The sequence below is a fragment of the Astatotilapia calliptera genome, chromosome 1, assembly GCF_964374335.1.
Source record: "Astatotilapia calliptera chromosome 1, fAstCal68.1, whole genome shotgun sequence".
In the NCBI taxonomy this organism is placed as follows: domain Eukaryota; kingdom Metazoa; phylum Chordata; class Actinopteri; order Cichliformes; family Cichlidae; genus Astatotilapia; species Astatotilapia calliptera.
This window is the reverse complement of record NC_137422.1, coordinates 37,858,057-37,882,228: the sequence shown is the minus strand read 5'-3', so window position 1 is coordinate 37,882,228 and position 24,172 is coordinate 37,858,057. Positions and strand designations below refer to the sequence as shown.

Below are 24,172 nucleotides of genomic sequence, written 5' to 3'. Positions count from 1 at the left end.
CGGGAAGTGTTTTCAGCTGCGCGTCATGTAGCTGGAGTCGAGCATTTTAACCGATGCATGAAACGATACATTTTTAGACATAAGTTGTAACAGCCGCCGTTTTCTTTGTGAGCATTTATTACACGGCGTGCTGCGGGGAAAGGCCTGTTCTAACGTTTGAGTCTAAGGGTTGTTTTTTTTAGCACCTGGCGGCTCTTTTTTACTTCTCATCCGTAAATAATCTGCTCTTTCACGTGGTTCAGTTTATTTTGAAAAGTCTCAACAGGATCTTGAGCTTTATTGTGAAAGGTTTACGTGGAACATAAACAAGCGGACGCGCTATGGTGTTACCGTCGTTGTTGCTAACCACAACACATAAAAACAGGCACTTGTCCGTCTGTAGTGTGGTTATATAAAATATAAGAGAAAGAGAGAACTTTAAGAAATGAATATAGCCACTACAGTGACTATCAAAACCATAAAAAATATTGCCATAAACAGCTTATTTTGCGACACCACGAAACAAACGATAGCGTAAAATGAAACGATAGATGTTTTTATATCGTCATCCGATATATATCGTTATATCGAACAGCCCTATCTCCTATAGCCACAAATTACTCTTTTTTTGTTCAACCACTGGTGGTGTGTAATACATTCCATACATTCCCTAACCAATATGAAGTAAACAGTTCAATGCTGCAGAGTGTAATATAGTCCAAAAAGCAGAGGGTGCAGGGATAGGTTCAATGCAGACGAAGCAAGAGATACAGTACCAGCACACAAGACAATAAAATACAGACACCATGTGCTACAATTATGTCCTTGTGTTATGGCTCATTACCTGGCAGCCAACAGGTACCGGTATTGGCTTCTGTTTGGAGCAAGCTGTCACTACAGTGCACTCAATTTTTAAACTTTTATTTTCGCAGGAAGTCCTTCTGATGTAAACTCTCCTTTGCAAGAGGTAAAGCAGTGCCACATAAACATCTGCCAATCTACAAGTAAGTGGGGAAATCAAGAAGGCTGAACAATGAGATACAAGCTAAAACTCAAACCATTTTTTGAATTAACATCTTAGACGTGTTAGCTGATTGATTGCTTGAACTAATCTCAACTACTTCAACTAAATCAGCTAGAAAAATATTTCTTTTTACAAGCGGCAACTTCTGGTGCCAAAAAGTGTTTCTCTATTAGCCAATTCAGGTTGGCTCCAAAGATCACCAACACTAGATTATCCTTCCAGGAGAATGAAAATTCACCCGAGCTAATTCAAGTTACTAAAGCAGAGTCAGTTACACCACAGCGGCAGTGTCTTTCAGAGCATTTTTAATGACATTTTGTGACTAAATATGATTTATTTAGCATTTAATTACACTGCCAGCCTTTCCACAAAGCCTCTGTTTTTCTTGAGTAAAATACTAGGTTTTAGTCATGTGGAGCTGATAACTTTCCACCGTCTCAGCCAAATATGCTCAATAAAATAAACTAAAGACTTCAAACTGAGTGGGTGACATGATAAAGCTGCAGCCACTTTTACATATAGAATATGTATATTAGGATCTTGAGGTCTAATATATAAACATGAAAAACATATCACATTCTTTTTAGTAAGTCAATAACAAAGATCAACACATTGTGTAATTAAGAAAAGAAATTCAAATAAATTCCACTTTTAAGTGGTCACATCATTTTTCGAGAGCTGCAACCTAGATTCATTATAAACTGGCAAAACGTGTTGAAATGAAAGCTCATTATCGCTTCCCTTTGACTCCAAGGATCAATATAAATAGGCCACATTTTCTGCCTGGATAATGATATATTTAATGACCCCTCTCTGTGTCGTGCTTTTTTTCCTTTCTGCTCAGCACATGTAACTAAACATACATGCACATTTTTCCTGCATGCACACAGGCAAATGAAACATAAGTAACAGAGGGAAAGTAAGCAATCTTATCAAAAGCATAATCCCACTAAACTGGCCCTACTGTATTTGTTTCATCAAACACATAACAGATGTCATCACGTGTGCACATTTAAGTGTATTTGTACCAGTGTGTTTGCCTGCATGGATGACTCTGGAGCTCTGTTCGTGCCTGAATGATGAATCATAGATTGTCAAGTACTGTTTTTAGGGCAGTTGTGACAGAGGGTTCAGGGTTACAGAGGAAGAACTGATGGATTATTTGGCTGTCGCTGACAGTAAGTCAATACAACCCAAAACACACACACACACACACACACACACACACACACACACACACACACACACACACACACACTAGTCCCTTTCCTCTATAAACAACATAAACACATGCATATCAGATGCACGATGGATGAATGCACTTTATAACCACATTAATCTGTCCATACAAAAACCTCACTTTCTTGGGACCTTCTCAATTACTAAACACACACATATATAGGCGCAAGCATACGCACACACAGAGTTAGGGTTCAGGACCTCCTGAGGGTGCTGGTGGGCATGGTTGATTGACCCTGCCTCACCAATCTGCCCAGCTCTCTGCCAGAAAAATCAACCAATTAAAAGATGCAGACACCACAGCAGCACGAGCGGGAGGGGGGAGTGTGCTAACAGCAGCTGTGATGCTGAACTGGGAAGCTCTCCGCTCACTCAACTTCTAAAAGAGAAGTAGTTCTGGTTGCCTTATTTACTTTGGTATCAGTGGACTGTGTGCACAAACAGAAACACCGGTGACAGATTTAATCTAAAATGACTTGATCACAGATGGCTTCAAATCAGCATGTTTAGGAATGTGCAATAGATATTTTTGCCAAAGAATTACTGCATATAGATCCATTTCTATTTGAAATCAACAGGGAATTGTGGAGCTGAATCAATGCAACTCAACCATGAGAGGAGAGTTATTCAAAGAGACGTGTTGTAGATGTGGCCCTGATGGTGGATCAGTGCTGACTGAAAACCTCAGCCCACAGCTCTTTAGTTCACCTCATTTAATTCTACTTTGTACAGGTGTTACCAGTTTAACTGAATCTGAAGTGTAAATTCAAGTGTATCAGAGAAAGGAGGACAGGAATGCTTGCATTTAATTAAACCGAAAAAAGAAAACCTCAGACAACGGCCATATTTTTGTCTTGGCCCCAAGAGCTTCAACAGGTTTGTTTCTCATATTTTTTAAAAATGTAATTAAATGCATAATTGTTTAGAAATTGCTTGTTTTAAAGCCCCAGAGATATTCACGTTGGTGCCATAAAAAGAGGAAAAGTAAGAAAATCTGTGCATTCGTGAGGATGGAACAAGGGAGCAAAGAGCAATTCAAACATCAAGCCTTTCCTACGTTCAATTCTTTGACTATTTATTTCAGCGCTAAATAAAATCCTCTGTTGAACAAGTTGCAGAAAGAAAATGCAGAGAAACTCTGTGCCCCTGTGCCAACAATACAACTGAAAATTCAATTGTATGCAGCACCTCAAAAGAGTGAATGGCAGCTTGCACCTAAAATATATGTGCAGCAGCCTACACTCAACAACTTAACCAAGAGACACTGCAGGAGATTGTTTGCCTTTGGCAATGTAGAAATGAGTACACAGCAAAGTTGGTCCTTCGGTATCTGCACCAAACATCATGCTGTCACCAGAAGACTGTCAGCCTCTCCTGCCTTCACCCTGACTGGCAGGCAGGCAGGAATCAGCCACAGAATAATATAGAGCTTATCTCTCTTTCTCTTAAACAATAAAGCACAAGTCTTACTTACATGTGTTGGGAGAACTCAGGTGCCTCATCGTTGACGTTTGCCATCCTAATCCGTACCGTAGTCGTGCCCGTACGAGGAACCTCCCCCTTGTCAATGGCCATGACTACAAACTCATACAGATGATTAGGTCTCTCATAGTCTAAAGGTCCCGCGGGGAAGATTGTTCCGTGAGGGGAAATAGTGAAGTCTGGACTCAGGGTGTAATAGGTCAGCTCTGCATTCTCTTCCGAGTCACAGTCATTGGCCGAAACTAAAGATGAGAACACAGAGATGGAGAATAGAAAAAACAGAGTTCAGAAGGACTAAACAAAGACGACAAAGGTTGGATTTACCACTGGTGATTTAGCTAGACTGACCGTACAGACTAGAAAACCAATTTGTTAAATATCCACAAGAGGAAAGGAGGGAAGCTGGATGGAAACTGTGTTTTCTTGCTTTCTCGTTTTTTGTGACATATATTTATAACTTACATTTTCATGTATCTGCATATATGTTTGAGATTCAAGCAGCAGTAGTCAGTTGTTAATTTCTTCCTTTATACACAATAAAAATGAACAAGAAAGAAGATTTGTGTTTTTGTTCATTACCAGCAAGTGGTTAAAGTATCTTAATCATCTTAGTCGGTTTGTTTATGATCCTAAAAGGATTGTACTGCTACCTTCAGGTCTCTACAATGATATTCTCACTACCGGGTTCAGCTCAGGACTCTAGCTGGGCCACTGCAGGAACTTCACAGCATCTTCCCAAAGCTCCTCCTGTGTTTTCTTGTTGATATGCTTCAGGTCTTTAATTTGTTAAAATTAAATCTAGCTCCATTCTGAGACCCTGAAAAAGGTTTACTCAGGATTGCTCTATTTTTTCTGCAAGTTTTCAAGAAATACAACATAGCATATCAGCAGATGTCTGACTTTGTTCGCCAGGTTTATTGAATTCAATAACCTTCAGAAGCAGGATGCATAAGATTTCATCTGTGATGTTTTATATATATAACTGGATTATTTCAATATTTCATGTTTTAATTCATTAGTACAACACATAAAGAAAAAACTGCTGTGTGATTTAAAAGTTCTGCACTTCTATTGCTAATGGGAAAAAAATACAGTGAATCACTTTGGAGATGTGCCCGAAACAACAAAATGTGGAAACCTTGAAAGGGCAGAAACACTTTCTGAATACACTATATATTCAAATGTAAAAATATGAGGACTTGCAGAAGATTTATTTCACAAATAAAAGTTGTACAAATCGAAAAGTTAAAAGATGAAGGCCTTTACTAAGTCTGTAGTATTAGTGCACACGTTTATAATGAAAGTTGTGCAGGAGGAGCAGGTGCTTGCATATGTTGCTATTGCCCCAAGTTTGTCTGTGCTGCCTTAAAAATAAAGACGGACATACTGCCTGCGCTGTCCTGTGGAAACCAACACAGATAGTAACGTCACATCACTATGCTTTAGCTTTTTTCATGGTTTTTTTTGATGAAAGTAGAAACTTCCATCGAAACTACTACTTATAACAAACTATCTTTAGCTAATGTACCATATTGAATGAAGTCGCCAGAGAAACTGTTTGTGCAGAACGAGTTCTCTAATTATTTAAAAGTTTGTTTCTGGTATTTCATCCAAACCATATGCACTTGATATCTCAATTCTCATGCTACACTATGTGTTCAAACTGACGCTTCCAGTGCCACAATTTTAAGCCACGGGAGTAAGCGTTATTTGCCCAGCATGCACTGAAAGGACTGTCATTTTGCAACATTTCTGCTTCCACATCACATATTGGGAATCCATGGAGCCAGGACTCGCCTGGCCACAAATTGACTGCCTTGCTAAAACTGAAAAGACCACCAGGGATTTGAATAAGCATATTTTACACTAACAAGAACATTCACCATCAAAAGCTCAATTCCCCAATTCACCTTACATTGCATTTGGCTCAAGGGCCCATACAGAAGTGCACACACACATGCGTGCGCACACACACATATGCTCACATGAATAATAGATGCACACATACATAAAAACAATGCCACTGTTTGCTTCCACTAACAAACCATAATTCTTTATTGCTATAAAGCCTCGGGGAACTCTAACTAGCTTCAAATTAACAGTTTGAAGTGCGTTCAATTAACAAAATGCCTGCAAAACAAAGTATCTGGGTTCGTTAAGGAGGTATATAAACTTTGTCAGTGTTTATTTGCATGATTAGTTTCACTTCATTATTTCAGCAGAGACATTTCGTATGTGAGTACACGGGATTAGCTGAATTTTCAAAGTGCTGTGGTAATATTCAAAATGTTTGTGGGGCTGTGGCCTTCAATGTGTCCTTATGTTGAACTGAATGAAAAATATTTCAGTTCCATTAAAAAAATAAAATAAAAGCCACAAAACACAAATGGGAAATGTGATGCTTTGGTACAGTTAAAGTAAATTTAACAATGAGAGTACAACAGCCAGAGAAAATCAGCCATGAGGTTCCATTTACACCATCCTGTTTGTGTTTTTGGTTTTGCTATATTTTCCCATTAAGTTTGATATATTTGTCAATCATTTCAGTTTCATTTCATTACAAATGCACTATGACTTTGAAAGTGTAAAATCAAACTACCAAAGGCATTAATCTTGCTATCTGAGCAAAGTTTATGGATTCAGTTAAATGATGTCATACCACTAATATCACTAAGGCCACTGTTGAGAGAACGAGATTGAAGTCTGATGAAAGAAAATAATGGTCAAACGAGAAATCGCTTAATACATGAATGGGTCTTCGTATATACTTTCATTCTTATTACTTCACACACGCAGAAATAAATAATAAAATAAACATTACACAAAAATTGTAAATACCTAGAGATGAGTTTTCACTTACAGATGGCCCCATATAGATTTAACACTAAATGGATGATTGTGTCACATTTTAGCATAGTCAGTATTCATCATTAGTGGTTTCTTGTGTTTTGTTTTATGTCAGATTGATTTCTAGGAATAATCTTTGATACACAGCTGAATCAAGTGTGGAAAAAACCATTTCTGTCCAGACAAATTCTACAATTCTTCTTCTTCTTACTGTTGTTAATATGATCCCTTTTACCAAAATGTTAGTCTTTTATTTAGATTTTTCTACACTTTACAAGTTGGATAAAAATAAATGTGTGTTTTTCCTGCACCTGGTTCTGTAGTGCAGTCTTCTGAAGAAAAACTGAAACACAGCTGTTTTGCTTTTTGAGCAGCCTCTCATTCAGTGATGATGGGTTGAAAATGAACTGCAACACTAGTAGCCAAACACATGTCACATATGAGTCAATATTTAATTTACTAAGTAGAGATTTCTATTCTTCAGGAAAACATTTAAGCATCTATTTATCAGTAAGTCCTCTGTAATCTTGAATCAGCATTGTTGCACTAGCATCGCTACACTGTTTAACAGGCCTCTATACATTCTTAGCTGCATCCCTCGTGTCTTTCTGGCATATTATGATTTTGTACAGAAGATGGAGACAGCGGGATCCTCAGATCTCTATGGAAAGCAAGATAATTGGCTTGCTTGGTACACTGTGCTGCAGTTGATTTCCAACTTGGCAAAGTACAGATTTGTCCACTCTCACGATGGAAATGATTATGGGATTACTAGCACATGATTTAGCAAAACGATGCTGGATGCCCATTTCTCCCTGCTCATTTAATTTATACTATGCCTTTTAACCCACTTAATTAAGTGAAGGGGGAAAAATGTCTTTATTTCAGGAAGTTGGGCTGCTCAGTCTTAGATGTACTCAGAAGTGGATTGGGTAAAATTAACTGTATTAATTATACCATGTATTGGGGCAATTTTGTTCATTATTTTGGGAAAGCTACAATTTGTACGACACATTTTTCACCCCACTAAATTTAGGCAGCAACAGTCTATTTTTACGACTGAAAATTGCACAGGTCACATAGATGGTTTGCTATATCATAATCCTGAAGCATTTTGAAATCACTGGAATCTCTGTGCAGAAATGTGATAACTGTTTTTGTGGGTTTTTTTCCCCACTCACGGAAATATTGACAAGTGTTCAAACAAGCATGGAAATGGGTGGGAACACAGCAGCACAGCAGGAGGAAACTTCTCGCCTCCCTTGGTGCACCTGTTAATGGCAGCGAGCTAAGGGCCTGCTGCGTCTCTCCCACAGTGCGCACCTCACTCCCCCATTCACTCATTTACTTTCTCCATGTTCGCTAGAAATAAATAACATTTATTTATTTTTGTGAATAAATCTGAATTACTCTTAAGACCTTGGTCAGAGAAGCTCTACTGATCAAGTGCCTTGTTGGACTGAATTGCTCCAACGCTGAGCAGAAAACCAAAAATCTAATTTGTGGACTTCTTGCACACAAACACTGGTGATGTAGTAAAGTCGAACAATGCTCCATAGCTTCTCACTTTGTGTTTGTTTGCACTTTATTCATATACAGCATATTTTCATCATGTGACAAAATGCTGCAAAGCATTGCAAACTGGTGTGCTGCAAGGACACTCATCTCTCACTTGCTCACATTCAATATTGACAAAGCACATCTGCATGTTTAAAAGCATTAAAAATAAATAAATAAATAAAAACACTGTCTAAGTAATTCTCAAGCTCTGGTCCTGTGAGTTTCAGGATTCTGTACATTTTCTGAGCTGGACTGCATGTTTTCTACACCACTCTTCCATTTTCAGGGTTACAGCTCCCAGTGCTCCTACTGTATAATCACTGGGACCACTTTGGAAATCTTTCACATGTGCTCCAGTTGTTGCCTCAGCTATTTTCTTGTGGGGCTCCTTCCCAACTGCCATAATATTTCATATAAAACTTGTGGTGATCTCAGGAAACTGGACAAGTGAATCAGACAAGGAGAAAGTCGCGTCCTCAAGAACCAGGAAAAAAAATTCAGCAATGATCTGACACAAGACCTACAAGATCAGAAAGGGTGCCAGGGGAAATGTGATTATCAAGAAGCCATTCTTAAGGAACTAAAGCAGGGAGGAAAGGCTGAAGTAGGCCAGGTTACACAAGAACTAGACTGAAAGTCAGTGATAACTTATCTAATGAAGCGAAGAATCTAAATCTGACATTTTTGGTTTGAAATGTCATCAATATGTACATGGAGGTCAGGTGAGAGGTACAGCAGTGAGTACAGCCATCTGTAAAACACAGTGGAGGCTGTGTCATGGTTTGGGGTTGCATTCCAGCCAGTGGTGTCGGAGATCTCAGCTGCATGTGGGTAAGTAAATTAATCTGAAGACCAAAGTTGGGATTGCATTTGTCAAAATGTATTTTTAACAATGACTCAACTTTTTATTAGCTTTTAAAATTATATTTACACTCATAAATCAGCAAATGGAACAGGATTCGTTGGCCTGGATATCAGCTGGGGAGTGGCAAAATTTAAAAATTGCCCATTGCCTCAAGATGACAAGTAAGCAACAGGTTAACAAATTAATATCATTATAACCATTGAGACTGCATTTCAGTAGGCTAGCTGGAAAACAGATTAAAGTTGTAATGGCTATATTATTGTTTTAGTTACATATAAAATTCAGCTTGTTTTCTCCAGGACAATGTTGCAAATTGAAGCATAGGAGCAAAATTTCCAAGCAATGTAAACAATTTTAACACCTCTTTTGTTTATTCAAACAAAAACCATGTTTGCTGTTAACTTTCACCTGAAAACAAGTAACTTTTCTCAGAATACGGCATGATTTTACAGGTCTTAGCTGTTCTTAGATGTTTAGAAAAAACACTAAAACACACACAGTCTTGTGTTTGTTTGTTTTTTTCTTTAATATGAATTCAATCCAAAGTCTTCCCGCCTGCATTCACAGCTAATGGACATTTCCAAAACGGTGTCATACCTACAGTCATTTTCACACAGTTCTTGTAAGCAATTAAAATATACTTGCATTTTCATTCTTGCCCTGTTTAAAGTTTACCTGTTTAAAAAGCTAAAGATTGATCTGTTTAGCGCTATAAACAAACAGATGTCTATAAGTTTTAATAAAAAAGCAACAATGTTTTAGAGGAGATAGTAAGAAACAGTCTCCGAGAGAAGACGGAAAAACTCTGTTGTCAGTTGTGTTGGCAGAGTAAAAGTGTCACTGTGACATACCCACAACAGTTGGCATCACCATTTCTTCACAAAGAGATGAAACATAAGCGTTCCCTTTGGGTTATTACAGGAACGGAGAGGCTGCAGCAGCTGCACTGATGAAAGTAGCAGTGATGCCGGTGCTGACAAGTACCTACTCTGTTTCCTGACCAGTCAAAATACATGAATGTTAAAGAAGCGCAGGCACTCTTGTTTTGTTCTGAAAGCCGCTACAGCAAAGCTTCTCAAACATTTGCATATCACAGCTCCCACAGAGGCACGTGTTTGCCCACTGAGCTGCACCTGGCTTAAATTTAACTGGTAACACAAGAAGTAAAACACGGATTGTTATTTTCTTCTTTCACTTTTTTTCTTTTAAAAGTCACCAAATACAGGCACACATAATAAAGGTCCTTGCAATTCTGAGAGTTTTACTTGGAAATATTTAATTCAGCCCAGTGAAAAAATGCACAAACACCATTTCAGGATTTCTTTAATAACATTAAAGATTAATAACATTGTGATTAGTGCATCAGAAATTACATAACCGGGAGCTGTTTATCAGTGAAGATGAATTAAAAAATAAGATGAACCTACTTCTGTAGGTCAGGGAAGGCAGTGCAATGTTAAATTTCCTTTGCATATAAGAAACTGATACAGAGTAGTAAGTTGAGCTTTAAATTAATAATGTGAATCTAAAAATAAAGAATGCACTCAGTGAAGCTGGTGGGTTATAAATGGTACTCAAACAGGTATTTTGAGACTTGTCTTACCTTGCAGCAGGGAGGTTGCTGTTGTCACAGTCTCTGGTACACCATCCTTGCTGTAAATCGACTGGAGGAACTCAGGAACGCAGTCGTTTTCATCAGTAATAACTACCCGTACCTGAGAGGGTGATGATGAGGGAAGAGGAAAAGAAGGAAAAAGAGGCTAAGATTAAATTAATTTATGTGTTCAAATTGTTTCTGAACATTTAGACAGTCAATAACACATTTTAAAGAAATGAAACAGTTCTTCTTGTTTTTATTTCTTGTACAGAATTCCCCATTTTACTCACGACTGGTCATATGTAACAAATGCTTATGCTCCTGTAAGCTCTTTTGTTCATAACTGAACAAAAAAAAAAAGAAAAGAAAAAGAATGCCTTGCACATCTTACATCTTCTCTAGTAGGCATCAGGCCACTAAAATGTGTGTGGCATGTTAAATACTCTCAGGGAAAAAGTACAAGTCAAGTCCTAAAGCAAGTTAGCATGTCCACATGAACTGGGTCAGACAGTTTGTTATTATTCGTGTATTTTCTGCTATTTATGTTGAAATTCCTTTCAAGCATTCTGGTAAAAAAATTAATTCATGAAATACAAAATAATACAACATAATTAAAACAATGAAGCATTTGCATTTCTAATCTCAGACTGCTTCTGTCTATGAACATGTAAAAGCTGCTCAGCCAATCAGCAGAAATGCTGCAGATTCAAAGTCATACTGGCACAGTGTCATGAAAATTTGAAATCTGGGATTACTACTTCAGGCGCTGTCCAAAATTGGTTTTCTTTGCATTCAGAGTCATTTTCATGTGTGAGTGACCCAAATTAACCCCATCTCCAACCAAAAGGAAGCTTCATCTCAACCTCCTCCAAATCCATGCCCTGACCCTGATTCCTGTGGTTTATTGACCTCGCCACAGGGAAGAAGCTGCAAGTGAACTAGCGTTGTGGTCCCTCTTGTTGGTCAGTGGAGAGCGGAACCCCGTGGAGCTTCTTGTAAGCACTGAGCAAACAAATGAGTAGTGTGCAAGGATGAATTTATTTAGCGTGAGCATGAAGGCATTTGCCTTGCTAAGACACTGTAATACTGCTCAGTTCGTTTGGGATATAAAGGCAAACAAAGCATCTCCTTCCAGATGTTGACTGCCTGCTTCAAGTCCAAGAGCAATAAATAGACATGGGCTGGCAGGCAAGCCTCTGACCCTCAGTCCCTCTTGTGTTTTTTCCCCAAACAAAGCTGTACGTATACACACTCACCCTACAGACACAATCGCATACACACAGTGAGTGCTTTGTAAATACCACTGGTATTAAGTCCTGGTAGGTAAGATGAAATTCTGTAATATCAGTTAATCCTTCAGCAAAGATCAGCCACAAAGCAATGAACAACAAAATAAAATCTGCCCATGTCAACTCCCTGAGGTGATTTGTGCGCATTTGCCAATAACTGTCAACCTTTTTTTTGGGTGTTTCGATGTGTGCGTTTGCATGTCCTAATGAGCAAATCTATGCCCTAGCTGGACAGGAAATAGGCAGGATATACAATGGTAGAGTATGTGTGCATACAAGGCTGAGGAAAGGCAAGATTGAATGAGAAGAGAGAGGAAGTCAGCTGTAATAAAGCAAGATGGGCTCAAACGCACGCATACAGGAATGTGCACACGTGCACACACTTGGGAAGCTGCAGGCAGGTCTCAGGCTGGTTAGGTAACTAATGGTGCCGATGAGCTATCACTCCTGCAGGGAGAAACTTGGAAACTACCTGCAAATTAAAGTCATGCTCAGTGACTCCAGTGCACAAAAATACGGCACGTCTGTTTCTTATTTTGATAGAGGGCGGCAGATTTCTGAAAAGTAGAATAAAATCAAAAGCAGAAAAGAGGTGCGTTATTTGGCAGTCCTCTATGGAAAACAAATTAATAGGTGATTTTTTTAACCTGCTACTGGGAAACAGTGTCACAGAAAAAGATAAAAAAAAGAACAACTTCCATCATAAAGTTCTATACTTTATACACATGAAATTTTTTGACTAACAGATGCCTTTCTGTGGATAAGTATTTGAGTTGCTAGGCACTATTTTTGCAAGTACAACACATGTCTGCAATCTCAGGACAGCTTCATACTTGTCTAAAATCAAACAGAAGGCTTACAACCAAAATGCCATCAGAATATGTTTATTTTGGCATGGTCACAAGTAGCCGTATGCCATTCGATTGGTTACTTATCTCAAGAGAACATGTCTTAATTAATGCAAAATCCAATATGGGCCTTCCCGAGGCAGATGGCAGGGAGAAAGAGCAAGAGTATATTATGAACCTCTAAAATTGACATGCTGCAGATGAATCCAGTGAGCTGGAGTTTATCACTGAGACCATGACAGCCACTGCATGGTGACGCTCGTGATAAACTTTGGTTAGTTTTTGTCTGCATCTCTGTGATAAACTAAATAAACAGAAACATAGTGACAGGTTAGTGAAAATATTTTGATTACATGTTCCACTATAATAAAAAGTGACAGTTACATTTAGCAGTCTGTAACACAAACCCTGAACTCGCCCTGAAACCGTTTGTCTGCCCTTTGCCATTTTAGCTGTTTTCACTTTTTTTCCCCTTTCCACATGAGTGCATCCTTTGAAGATGCTGACTGCTGCATGTTTGCCAGTGTGGGGAGAGTCACTGTGGTATCACATCCAGGCATGCATTCAATGTCAACAGCAAATTCCTCTCTTGTGCAGCACTTGACAAAAATGAGCACATGAACATATGTGGTGTGATATGTGGTATACTACAATATACCCGAGTTTAACCGTATGTAAACAGATAAACAGGGGTTTATGGTGGCAGCCAGCATTTCATCCCCCCTCAGAATGTACAAAACATCCACTCCAGTGTTGGATCAAAAATAATTGGCTTGTAATTGACAGCCGCGATCACTAGATAGTGTTTGCATAACTTCATTTTATAACTCTGGAACTTTTGATAAGTTTTTAAAAAAATAATTCTGACAGCTACTGTCAGCCAACAGTCAGCCACTCAGAGCCCCGCCTAGCTTCGCTCTAAACATGCCCCCTTCATTTAATTGCACGGTGTCACCAAGAGATGGCGCTTTCTTCAAAAAAAAACCTTTGAATCGGATAGTTAGCAAAAGAAGAGCTATTATTGCAAGAGCTTTACTTTATAATATAATATATAATATATAGTTTTTCAATAATAGGCTATTTTCATACATTAGATAACCTATTGGATCTGGGGGGAGGGGGGGGTGGCGAGAAATTTGTTCTTGCGATGAAAAAAGTTCCTTCAGCAAATTCCTGGATCCAGATTTGGATTAAGTCAAGCCCCATAAGCTATAAACAAATGATAATTTCACTACAAAAGCTCCAGATCCTTTAAAAAGAAGAAAATATAACGACAAAGTCCTCATGTAGTGGCCTTCAAAAGTACTTGCTGTCTTTTAATCTTAAATTCAAATACCTTAAGTAGCAAAAGCAGAATTTTTTCTACACTGTTAACATGCTTTTGAAGAGCTTTTTAACGGAGCCAGACAGAAACTATGCTTTGTGTGATAAATGGTGAACATAATGCCGGTGATGTGCCCACATTTGATTCAATTTCCGTTTTAACCCTTTAAAGCCGGTTGGCGCAGACACGCTCCATTTTGCGTAACTATTTTTAAATCCCAGTAGCACTGCAACCATGTAAGCTAGCGCAATAAGGAGGAGTTGTACTTACATCTTATGCCATCAGCTTGTCCTAAGTCACAGTTTCCTTCCACATATAACTTTACAAAAACTGCATAAAAAGCAGCAACAAAAACATAATATTCCAGAAACACGCTTTGCCGGTCCGATCAGCTGTTTGTAACACTTCCTACTTCCATCGTGAACTATCACATGTCCGGCATGACCTGCCCAAAACCGGAAGTGACGTCATTTTGCAGAAATGTAGTTTTTTTGGCCTCATGAGCCTATACTGGTGTTTTTAAAAGTTATCTTTGACTTTATGACTTTCTGTGTCGTTTCTGGGATGCTTAGGTCTCATATTGCACTGCTGGAAATATTTTATTTTGATGCATATGCTGTTATTTTGCAAATTTGCACTATAATATATTTTTTTGTTTTTCCTGCAGTATATGAAAATTGGTGTATCTCAAAAATAAAACTATGAAGACACTTAAAATAAATTTCCTTTGGTGGGAAACTAGTTTGTGCAACTTTTTTGTATTTACAGTTTTGAGGGATAAGCCTCTTAAATTTCTCTAACTAGAAATATATGTTAAAAAAACAAAAACGATTTTCAATTTTTTTTTGTAGTTTATTGCACTTTTTTGCAATTTATGTAATTACTATGCACTTAATGCAGACATATTATTAAAAGTTGGGCTATAATGGTTGTATTGATGTATAGGAACTTGAAATGCTCCCAAAAATGGCTCCACAGCATGTAAAAATATAATATAAGCTCTGGTGGACTTGGTTCTATGGTAGGTCTTAAAGGGTTAAACTGCAGAGACAAAGAAGCGGCTGTTGCAGCGTCTAGAAGGCGAAGGCTTTTGAGTGCTGATCAAACTGAACACAGGGAGAGCTCTTGGGCAGACGTGGGGCTAAGAAGGCTGTGGTACAATACAAAACTACCTGCCATTTTCTTCCCTTTTTTCTTTCCAACTGTATTTTTCTTCTCGATAAAAATCCTCTCATCTTCACCCATTGTTTTTCCTCGCTCTCCTTCTCCACACAGGCTTTTGTTGCTCTGTAGGCCAAAGAGGCCCAAAGTGGAGCAGTTTAGGACAGATTGGTTCAGCAGGACATCTTTTAGCCTGAGGCCAGAGTAATGATGGAAACCAAACCAGATGCATCAGCGCCTGCAGCGGTCAGCCGCTGTTTTGTCTCACTTCCTGACAACGTGAGGAAGTCATCGGGAATCCCAAAGCAGTCACTGCAGCCAGACAAATCTATTCGGGTTTTACAGGAAACAGTGTTCACAAAAACAGAGACATGTCTCTCAAGGTGAAGATAACTTTTTTGATAAATTCAGGTGGAGGCCATCCGCCCATCTGTCAGTGCGTCCATCTGTACCCATTTTCTCCAAGTCGGGTTGAGGTGGGAGTGGGCTAAACTTCCTTGCTACTATTTGAAGTTTTTCCTGGGGAATGCCTAGGTGTTCCTGGGTCTCTTTCCAGTTGACCATGCCCAGAAAATTTCAAAGGGAGGCACCGAGGAGGGATCCTGAGCAGAAGCGTCTCAGCTGTCTCCTATTGAAACGCAGCAGCACAAACTCTTTTGCGAACCCCCTTTAGATGTCTGAGCCTTCACACCCATCTGTAAGGCTGAGCCCAGCCACCCACCTGCTGCTTTTATTCCCAACCTTATGCTCGTGGTCGTTACCCAGTATTAACAACCAGAGTCAAAGGTTAGAACATACATGAACTGATAAATTCAAAAGCTTTACTTTCCAGATAGGATTTTCACGAAACAGTCTGGTATATATTCTACATTACTGCTGATGCCACATAAAGAAAAAAACCTTTAATTAAAAAAGGTGTAAATCAGGAAACATCGAAGCACACTATTATTTCAAGTGGAGCATTCACAATGATTACCATCTATGAAGCAACTGGGAATCAATAACTATGGCCACATTTTCACAGCACGAATCAAGTATTCCTGCTCAAGGATGCTTCTGACAGCTTATGAACATGTGTGATGATTTTGACTGTCTGTCTGCAAAAGTATTACACAAATCACAATCACCACAATTCAACTGCTATCTTACAAACTATCAGTGCACAGGGTGTACAATTCTAGTGGCTGTGGCTTGTATATTAGCAGCTCAAAGAAAGCAATACTGTGTGAAGACAATTACTGATATTACATCATTTTTTGACAGCAGATTTTTCAATTTTTTTAATTAAATATTTATTGAAGTATTGTTTACAGACTTTCTAAGACTTAACAAGCAGATGTGAAATGCCTCCAATCTTCTGAGACCATGAAGTCAAGGAATTTGGCATCAAAAAGGTGACTTTTTTTCTTGAAATTTACATCTCAAACTCACCAACATACACATACACAAACCCATACATATATAAATATATATATAGACACAAACCTCGGCTGCACTGCTCATGCTCTCTATCCCCTCACTGGCTCGCACCAATAGCAAGTAGCGATGTTGGTCGCTCTCGTAGTCAATAGGGCGCGTCAGGCTGATTTCACCGGTCTCTGCTGAGATGGAGAAGAGACTACTGGGATTGATAAGCAGACTGTAGCTGATTGGTTTCTTCTGGAAGGACACAGCAGGTGTTGCCAAGAAGCTGGAAAGACATGGAGAAAAAGAACACAGTTGACTTCATGTGCAAAACCTGCAAAATGATCAGGTAGATAAGCTGTTTGAAATAATGTATTCAAAATATGTGTTTTTTATGTTTGAGTGATGAATACTTTTCCATAGATAAGGTGGCCCTTTTCCTGAAAAGGCTAAGAGAGGTATTAGGAGACATACAGCTATAAAAATGCTAGTATTTGCTACCCACATCATCCCACAATCTAAAGAAACTCACGAACAGATGAGAAACTGAGTCACTTTCACTTCATCTATCAGTGAAAAAAAGGGTTACAAGGCCATTTCTAAGGCTTTGGGACTCCAATGAACCACAATGAGAGTGGTTGTCCACAAATGAGGAAAACTTTGCACGAGTAACTGGGCTACCAAAATTACTCCAATAGTACATAGACGACTCAGAACAACATCTGCAGGCAGATGCAGAACCGCAGGCCTCATTTGCCTCAGTTAAGGTCAGTGTTCATGATTCAACAATGAGAAAGATACAGGGCAAATATGGCTTCCTCGGAGAGTTCCAGTTAGAAAACCATTGCTTTGTCTGGAATTTTGCACTTTACCAAAAAACCCAGAAGGACAATTTAGCCATCGGTTTCAAAGCTCGACTGTATTCAGGTTATGCAGCAGGAGAATGATTTGAAACACTGAGGCAAGTCCAGCTCAGAATGACTCAAAAGAATGAAACAAAATGAAGGTTTTGGAGTGACCTCGCCAAAGTCTGGACTTAAATTCCATTGAGGTGCTTTGGCATAACCTTACACAGGCCGTTCATGCTTGAAAACAATCCAGCGTGGCTGAACTGAAACAATTCTGCAAAGAACAGTGGGCCAAAATTCCTCCATAACGATGTGAAAGACTCATTGCCAGTTATCACAAATGCTTGATTGCAGTTCTTGTAGCCAAGGGTGGAACAACCAGTTATTATGTTTAGGGGGTAATTACTTTTTCACACAGGGCCAAGTAGATTTGGATATCTTTCAAAATCATCCAAAAACTGCATTTAGTATTTACTCAAGCTATCTTTGAATATTATATGTTTGATGTAACATGTAACATGTAAACATGTAAATGTGAAAAATGTGCCAAAAATCTGGAAACGGGCAATACTTTTTCACACCACTGTATTTATTATAAATGTGCTCATTTCCCCGATGAAGGAAGGAAGAAATATGTCAGTCCCAGTAAAGAGACTGCAGGTGGACCCTGAAGCCAAAATAAGGACATTAGTGCTAATTTGATCAATGAAAGTCAGAACATAAGCTCTTTGTGTGCTTTTTTTATTCTTGCCTTATTTTTAATCAGATAAAAATCAGAATATGAAAATATGTTTCTATGAGTCTTTTTTTAAGCGTATTAAAAATCAGGAACTGAAATCTTTTATTTCCAGTTGTATTTTTGATCCACTGTAGTTTACAGTCATTTGGACTCTGTTAGAGCCTGTCTGTCTCTCCCAGGTTGAAACGGAAATGACTGAAGTGCCACCTTAAAGTCTGTCCACAGATGTTATATGGACTTGACACATTGGATGTTTTTGGCAACTTTTTGTTAACAACAATGTAAATTTTAGACAAAAAAAGAGAGTTTTGTCCATAACATTTTGAAATTATGGCAAGTATTGATCATGTTGATGAGATAGAGGTCTCAGAAACTCATGTATCACATATGATACAAAGGGCATTACAGGGTTAAGATACCTTTAGTCCTACCCACTGCCTTAAGTTGGGTTGCAAAGCAGCTTACAGATGGACATTACCTCAAGCCAGGCTAAAGAAACATTAATCGAGAGCCCTTTATAAGTGGATGTATTGAAGGGTATTAGCTGAGAAAAGCTGATGTTGGCTGGCATCGAGATGAGCTGATCTGTCAGGATTGCAGCTGAGCTCAACTCAACTCAACTAATGCCATGGTCGACATTTTTTAATTTTAAGGATATTTAAGTTTATCTAAACATATATTTAGCAAAGCTATATTTTTCATCACTGAGTTGCACAGAAGATAATATTTCTATTTTGTGATTGGTACAATGACAAGTTTAATGCTCACTGATGATGATAGATGATGGAAAAAGTTACAGCCCTATGTGGCACCAGAGAGAGCTTTCTGCTAAGAATGCGACTGCAGAAATGTCGATGACTACCTATTCTTACTATGTATGCAAATAAATATTTAAAGGTAATCCTATTACTGTGCTACACATGCTAAAGGCTAAATGAGCCACAGTATGGATTTAGTCTGTAAAACACGAGTATCTAAGAATAAATAAATAAAAGTGTACACATTAAACATACACATCTTATATTCTTTACATTGGCTCCCAATAGAGTTTAGAATTCGCTTTAAAATTCTTGTTTTAACATACAGAGCACTAAATGGCCAGGCTCCAGATTACTTATCCAAGCTTCTTTTTTGGTGGTCAGAGGGCCCGGTGGCGCCAGTGTCCGGCAGCCTCGCCTCTGTCAGTGCGCCCCAGGGCAGCTGTGGCTACAATGTAGCTGCCATCACCAGTGTGTGAATGTGTGTGTGAATGGGTGAATGACTGAATGTAGTGTAAAGCGCTTTGGGGTCCTATGGACTAGAAAAGCGCTATACAAATGCAGGCCATTTACCATTTTAAAATACACTGCTGCTCGTCATCTCCGCTCACAGACTCAGAGTCTCTTAGTTGTTCCCCGTACACGATTGAAGACAAAAGGGGACAGAGCCTTTCAGTCTGTTGCACCAAGGCTGTGGAACAGTTTACCACTACAATTACGTTTGCTTGACTCTGTGGATTCTTTTAAAAAACAGTTAAAAACTCTTCTGTTCAAGCAAGCCTTTTGTTGATCTACATATTTTATATATTTTTTTACATTATTTACATTTGATCTTTTACATTGTATATGTCTATTGATTTTATTGTTAATTTTAATATTTTAATATTTGTGTACAGCGCTTTGTGATTGCCTGTCTGTGAAAAGCTCTTAATAAATAAAGTTTACTTACTTACTTACTTAAATGACCATCATGATTGTGTCGTTTTAGACACATAGTAATATTTTTCATCATGAATATTAATCATGGTATAGTGAAAGGAAAACAGCAGATGTGTGTGTGTGTGTAGTCAATGTCATGTATATTGTTTCATGTAGATGTCCTGTAAGGGATTTCAGTGGATGAATGTGTGTAAACTCACGGTTGTCCTTCAGGGGTGTTTTCTGGTATTGCAATAGTGAAGGAGGCATTGGTAAACTGTGGTGGCCGGGGTCCAGCAACCACAGAGATGACAGCAGGAGCACTGCGGCTGCCCAGCCGGTCAGCAGCCACCACTGTCAGCAGGTATTCCCTGTCCCGCTGCAGGGGAAGGCCCGTAGTTCGTACCTGGCCAGTCTTCCTGTCCACTTCAAAACGACCATCACCACCTGGGGACGATTTGTTTGATCATATACAGAAGGGTAATACACCAAAGACAAGATAAGCAAATAAGGCAACACACAACAACAGAGATCATCCAGTGAAAAGGACCACAGGGCAAAACACTTTGCACAAAAGTTGCTTTCAAAAGTTGTCAGAAATATTTAAGTGCATGCTAAGCATTCACCAATAAAAAAAGATGACTGGACAATCAGTATTCAAAGTTGCTGAGAGGAAAATGCAAAAACCACAGGAACTGGGGTGTTAAAATTCATGACCTGTATTCAGAATAACAGGATTCAATAAGACCTTGATCCAAAATATACTGCATTTTTAGAAGTTAAACTTTGAGAGGTGGGATTGAGCATTTAAATTGAAAAGTTTAGCATAGATATTAACAATAATATGTCTATGTTTTTTCTTATAATTTTTCAGTCAGTTTATTCCAATGCATCCCCATGAGGAAAATTGAAAAATCATCTTTTTAAACAGATTCTAAAACAGAGACAAGAAATCATTACAAAGCAGACAATAACAAAAGCAATTATTTTGCACAGTGGAAAAAAACCAGACAAGACACTGGAGAATCGTGTGCGCATAAAACTCAGCACTGCAGAGGGCAACAGCTCAAAGAGAGTGTATACTTGAGTCTGCACCATACAGAACATTAAAAAAAAAGCACTGATCAAAACAACAAAACATTTTAAATCAAGCAAATGATTTATGCAACTGAGACTTTTGTTTTATTAAAAATGCCAACACCAACAAATGCCTCTTTGTTCAAAGGTTTTGCATATAATTTGTCTACTTTTTTCAGTGTGATTAGTGAAAAGCCAAATGCTCTGCGGTTTGCTGTCTACTACGGAAATCCCTCATAGCTGTCGGCTATGGTGGCCTTGCGAGGTCAAATGCACTGGACCTTAAGAAAACCACCAAATATAAAAACTGCAAAAGTACACAAAAACACAAGATTCATATAATAATGCAGTTGTATGTTTGCTATTAGCTGCTTACTGTTAGCTTGTCACTTCCATAGCTTCTCCGTCACATTATTGCCTCCCTGTTTTGTGATTGTTGTGACGCTGTAAACAGTCAACCTGATCTTTAACACACTATGCAGGCAAAAAAAGAAGCAGCAATTTAACCTACCGTCAGACAAAAAGTACTCCACTTCACCATTGTTGCCTTCATCTCCATCCTCAGCAAAGAGCTTGTAGACCAGGGAACCTGCAGAGGCATCAGGGGAAACCACAGCAAGGTAGGGAGCAGGAACCATGCTCCATTCTGGGATGTTGTCATTTACATCCGTCACCGTTAACTCCACTCTGACCAAGTACCACTCTGGACCTAGAGAACAAGGAAAATAAGAAGGCAGTTTTAGTTGAAGTCAAATACTAGGTTTAAAATATGCAGTGGAGTATTTCCATACCAAGAAGCTCCCTGTAACGAACAAAGGGCAACAAGCATAAACATACATTTATGTAATTTATTTGCCCTTGTTTCATTGCAGCTCAATCTGAGTGTCTCAGCTGCATTTTACACTCAGCTATGGTTGCGCATCCTCTACTGTCACTGTGTGTGTGTGTCTGTGTGTGAGAGAGGTAAAGGGTAGCGATGACCATGGAGATGAACAGCAGAAGACAGACTGGAGAGAAGAAGAGTGTTTATGACAACTTATTATCCTGGTGTAAGTGTGATGACGCCTTCCAGGAAGTGTTAATTAATCTAAAACCAACCTCTGGGGCTGAAAAATTGCCAAAAAATGACTCCCATGTTAAAATGCCCAACTTAGAGTAACAGAATTAAAAGCAAGTATACAGGTTGGTACAGAAAACAGTTTCTGGCTCTATTACTACAGCAATTTATTTATTTGGATACTGATAAAATTTTGATTGTCAGATGAGGTAACATAGACGACAGAACCAGGTAGCCGTCTGCTGGGTCTCACCTCCAGTGAACTGGTCCTCTGGTTGTGGTGATTTGTGGAGCATTTTTAACAGAAGTATGTGACAAATAATATAATTTGCTGTGGGGTACAAAGCATCCAAAAAGTATGTGCTTCAGTTTTGGAGAGTGAAACCGAGCTAGTTACTTAGCACTAATTAGCAGGTAGCTGTGCCTGTGCATCACACACAGTTTATGAATGCAGCTTGCAATGTTATTGATAGCTGAATGATTTAAAATGATCACACTGAGGCTCTCTCTCACACACATATGTACACGTATATATAAAACAGAAGAAGGGCAGCTGACCTCATTACCCATCTGTTAGCCTAGATGAAACACTAAAGACTAAACGTGAGAAACACACAAGAAGATGAATAATTGAGCATTATAAAATCTTTTCAGAGCTAGTCCCATTTTATCTCATTTTTTTGTTGGTTACATTTACATATTATAATTTACTTCTTTTAGGTTAATGTTTCATGTAGTCTTACGCCACGAAGGCACAGCCATTGGCTAGGTTCCTTCATTAGTATGTATTTATTTAGTTCATTTCTGTCTTCTGACTGCTGCTCTTTTCTTTCATAACCACTGACTCCAAAGAAAACCAGACATTCAGCCTTCTGTTTTACCAACCACTAATAACTCAGACGGAAACACAGTTGTCTTTCCAATAAGTGCTGCAGACTAACTGGCTCAGGTCAAATTCAATCAATTTCACTTTATCAATTTGGTCTAATGAATGCCAAAAGTGCCAAAAATAAATTGATTAAATGATTTGTTATTTAATTAGAATCAGACATATATGCACAATTTATTAAATGTATAATTAAATGGCATTACTTAAAGTATGAATCATTTTATGTAAAAAACACAAAAGTAAACTCATTATTAACTAATTTAATAAGGTTCTTGTATATAGTCAGTTAAGGCTGCTAGGTTATGTCCACTTTCCCACGCTGTTAAAATCTATTCTGTCATCATCAATCTAGCTCATTCATTTTCTTGCCCAACCTCTGCTGACCAGCATGTTGATGCACTTAATGGATATCCAGAAGATTGATATCCAGAAATCATCAGCATGTGTTTTTAGTATTATTTATTTAAATGGAATGAAACTTTTTTCTTTCTTTTTTTTACATAAACAAAAAAAGGTATAGATTAATCAGTAATACTTCATAATACTACAGTCTCGAGATAGCACTGATTTCTCTATATGTTGCTAAGAACATGAGAAACAGGTGCATCTAATTATTAAAATATATGTAGACAAATTTATGGAGATGTAAGGCAAAAACAATCAATTCTTGTTATGACCACTTTGATTCTTCATCACGGCCTGAAATTTCTGAAGAACATTCAAAGATGTTCTTTGGATGTTTCTGCCTTTTGTTTTGTTCTCTGTCATAATGACCTCATACAGCTTCAGAAATATTGAGGTCCAGGCTCTGGGGCGGCCAATCCATGGCTGTGTATGCTTTTACTGCATTGAAGGGTGTTTGGTATCATCGTCGTCTGTTCTCGTTATTCTTTCAATTTTGAAACGCTCCCTACCACTAACCAAAATCAAGATCCAAACAATTCAATTCAATTTTATTTGTAATCATGTCCAAGCCTCCAAAGCTGGCAGATTCTCATTGGTATACCTCTGTCCTGACGTCCTCTGCACATACTGATGACAATTTGACACAAAAAATGTCACAATTTGGGTTCATTACTCAATGACACTTGTTGCCACTCATTTTCAATCCTGTTCTTGTCTAATCTGGAATATCTCAGCCTTGTCTCTTGGCTTTATTTCTTTAATAGTGACTTCTTCATAGACACCCCATACTATTATAAACTATTTACATTGTAATTACAGTTATAATTAAGAGGTTTGAAGCTTATACATTTCAGATTGGTGT

The 24,172-nt window shown here is 38.4% G+C and overlaps 1 protein-coding gene across 1 annotated transcript in view; it reads right to left on the bottom strand.

The window, feature by feature from the left end:
* LOC113026743 (neural-cadherin) overlaps nucleotides 1-24,172 on the bottom strand; it is a 337,047-nt gene that overhangs the window by 228,278 nt on the left and 84,597 nt on the right. The window contains exons 2-6 of the mRNA XM_026175859.2: nucleotides 21,471-21,668; nucleotides 20,104-20,329; nucleotides 16,701-16,905; nucleotides 10,600-10,711; nucleotides 3,717-3,966 (exon numbers count right to left, since the gene is read on the bottom strand). Coding sequence (XP_026031644.2) covers nucleotides 3,717-3,966; nucleotides 10,600-10,711; nucleotides 16,701-16,905; nucleotides 20,104-20,329; nucleotides 21,471-21,668 — 991 coding nt within the window. The remainder of the gene's footprint in view (nucleotides 1-3,716; nucleotides 3,967-10,599; nucleotides 10,712-16,700; nucleotides 16,906-20,103; nucleotides 20,330-21,470; nucleotides 21,669-24,172) is intronic.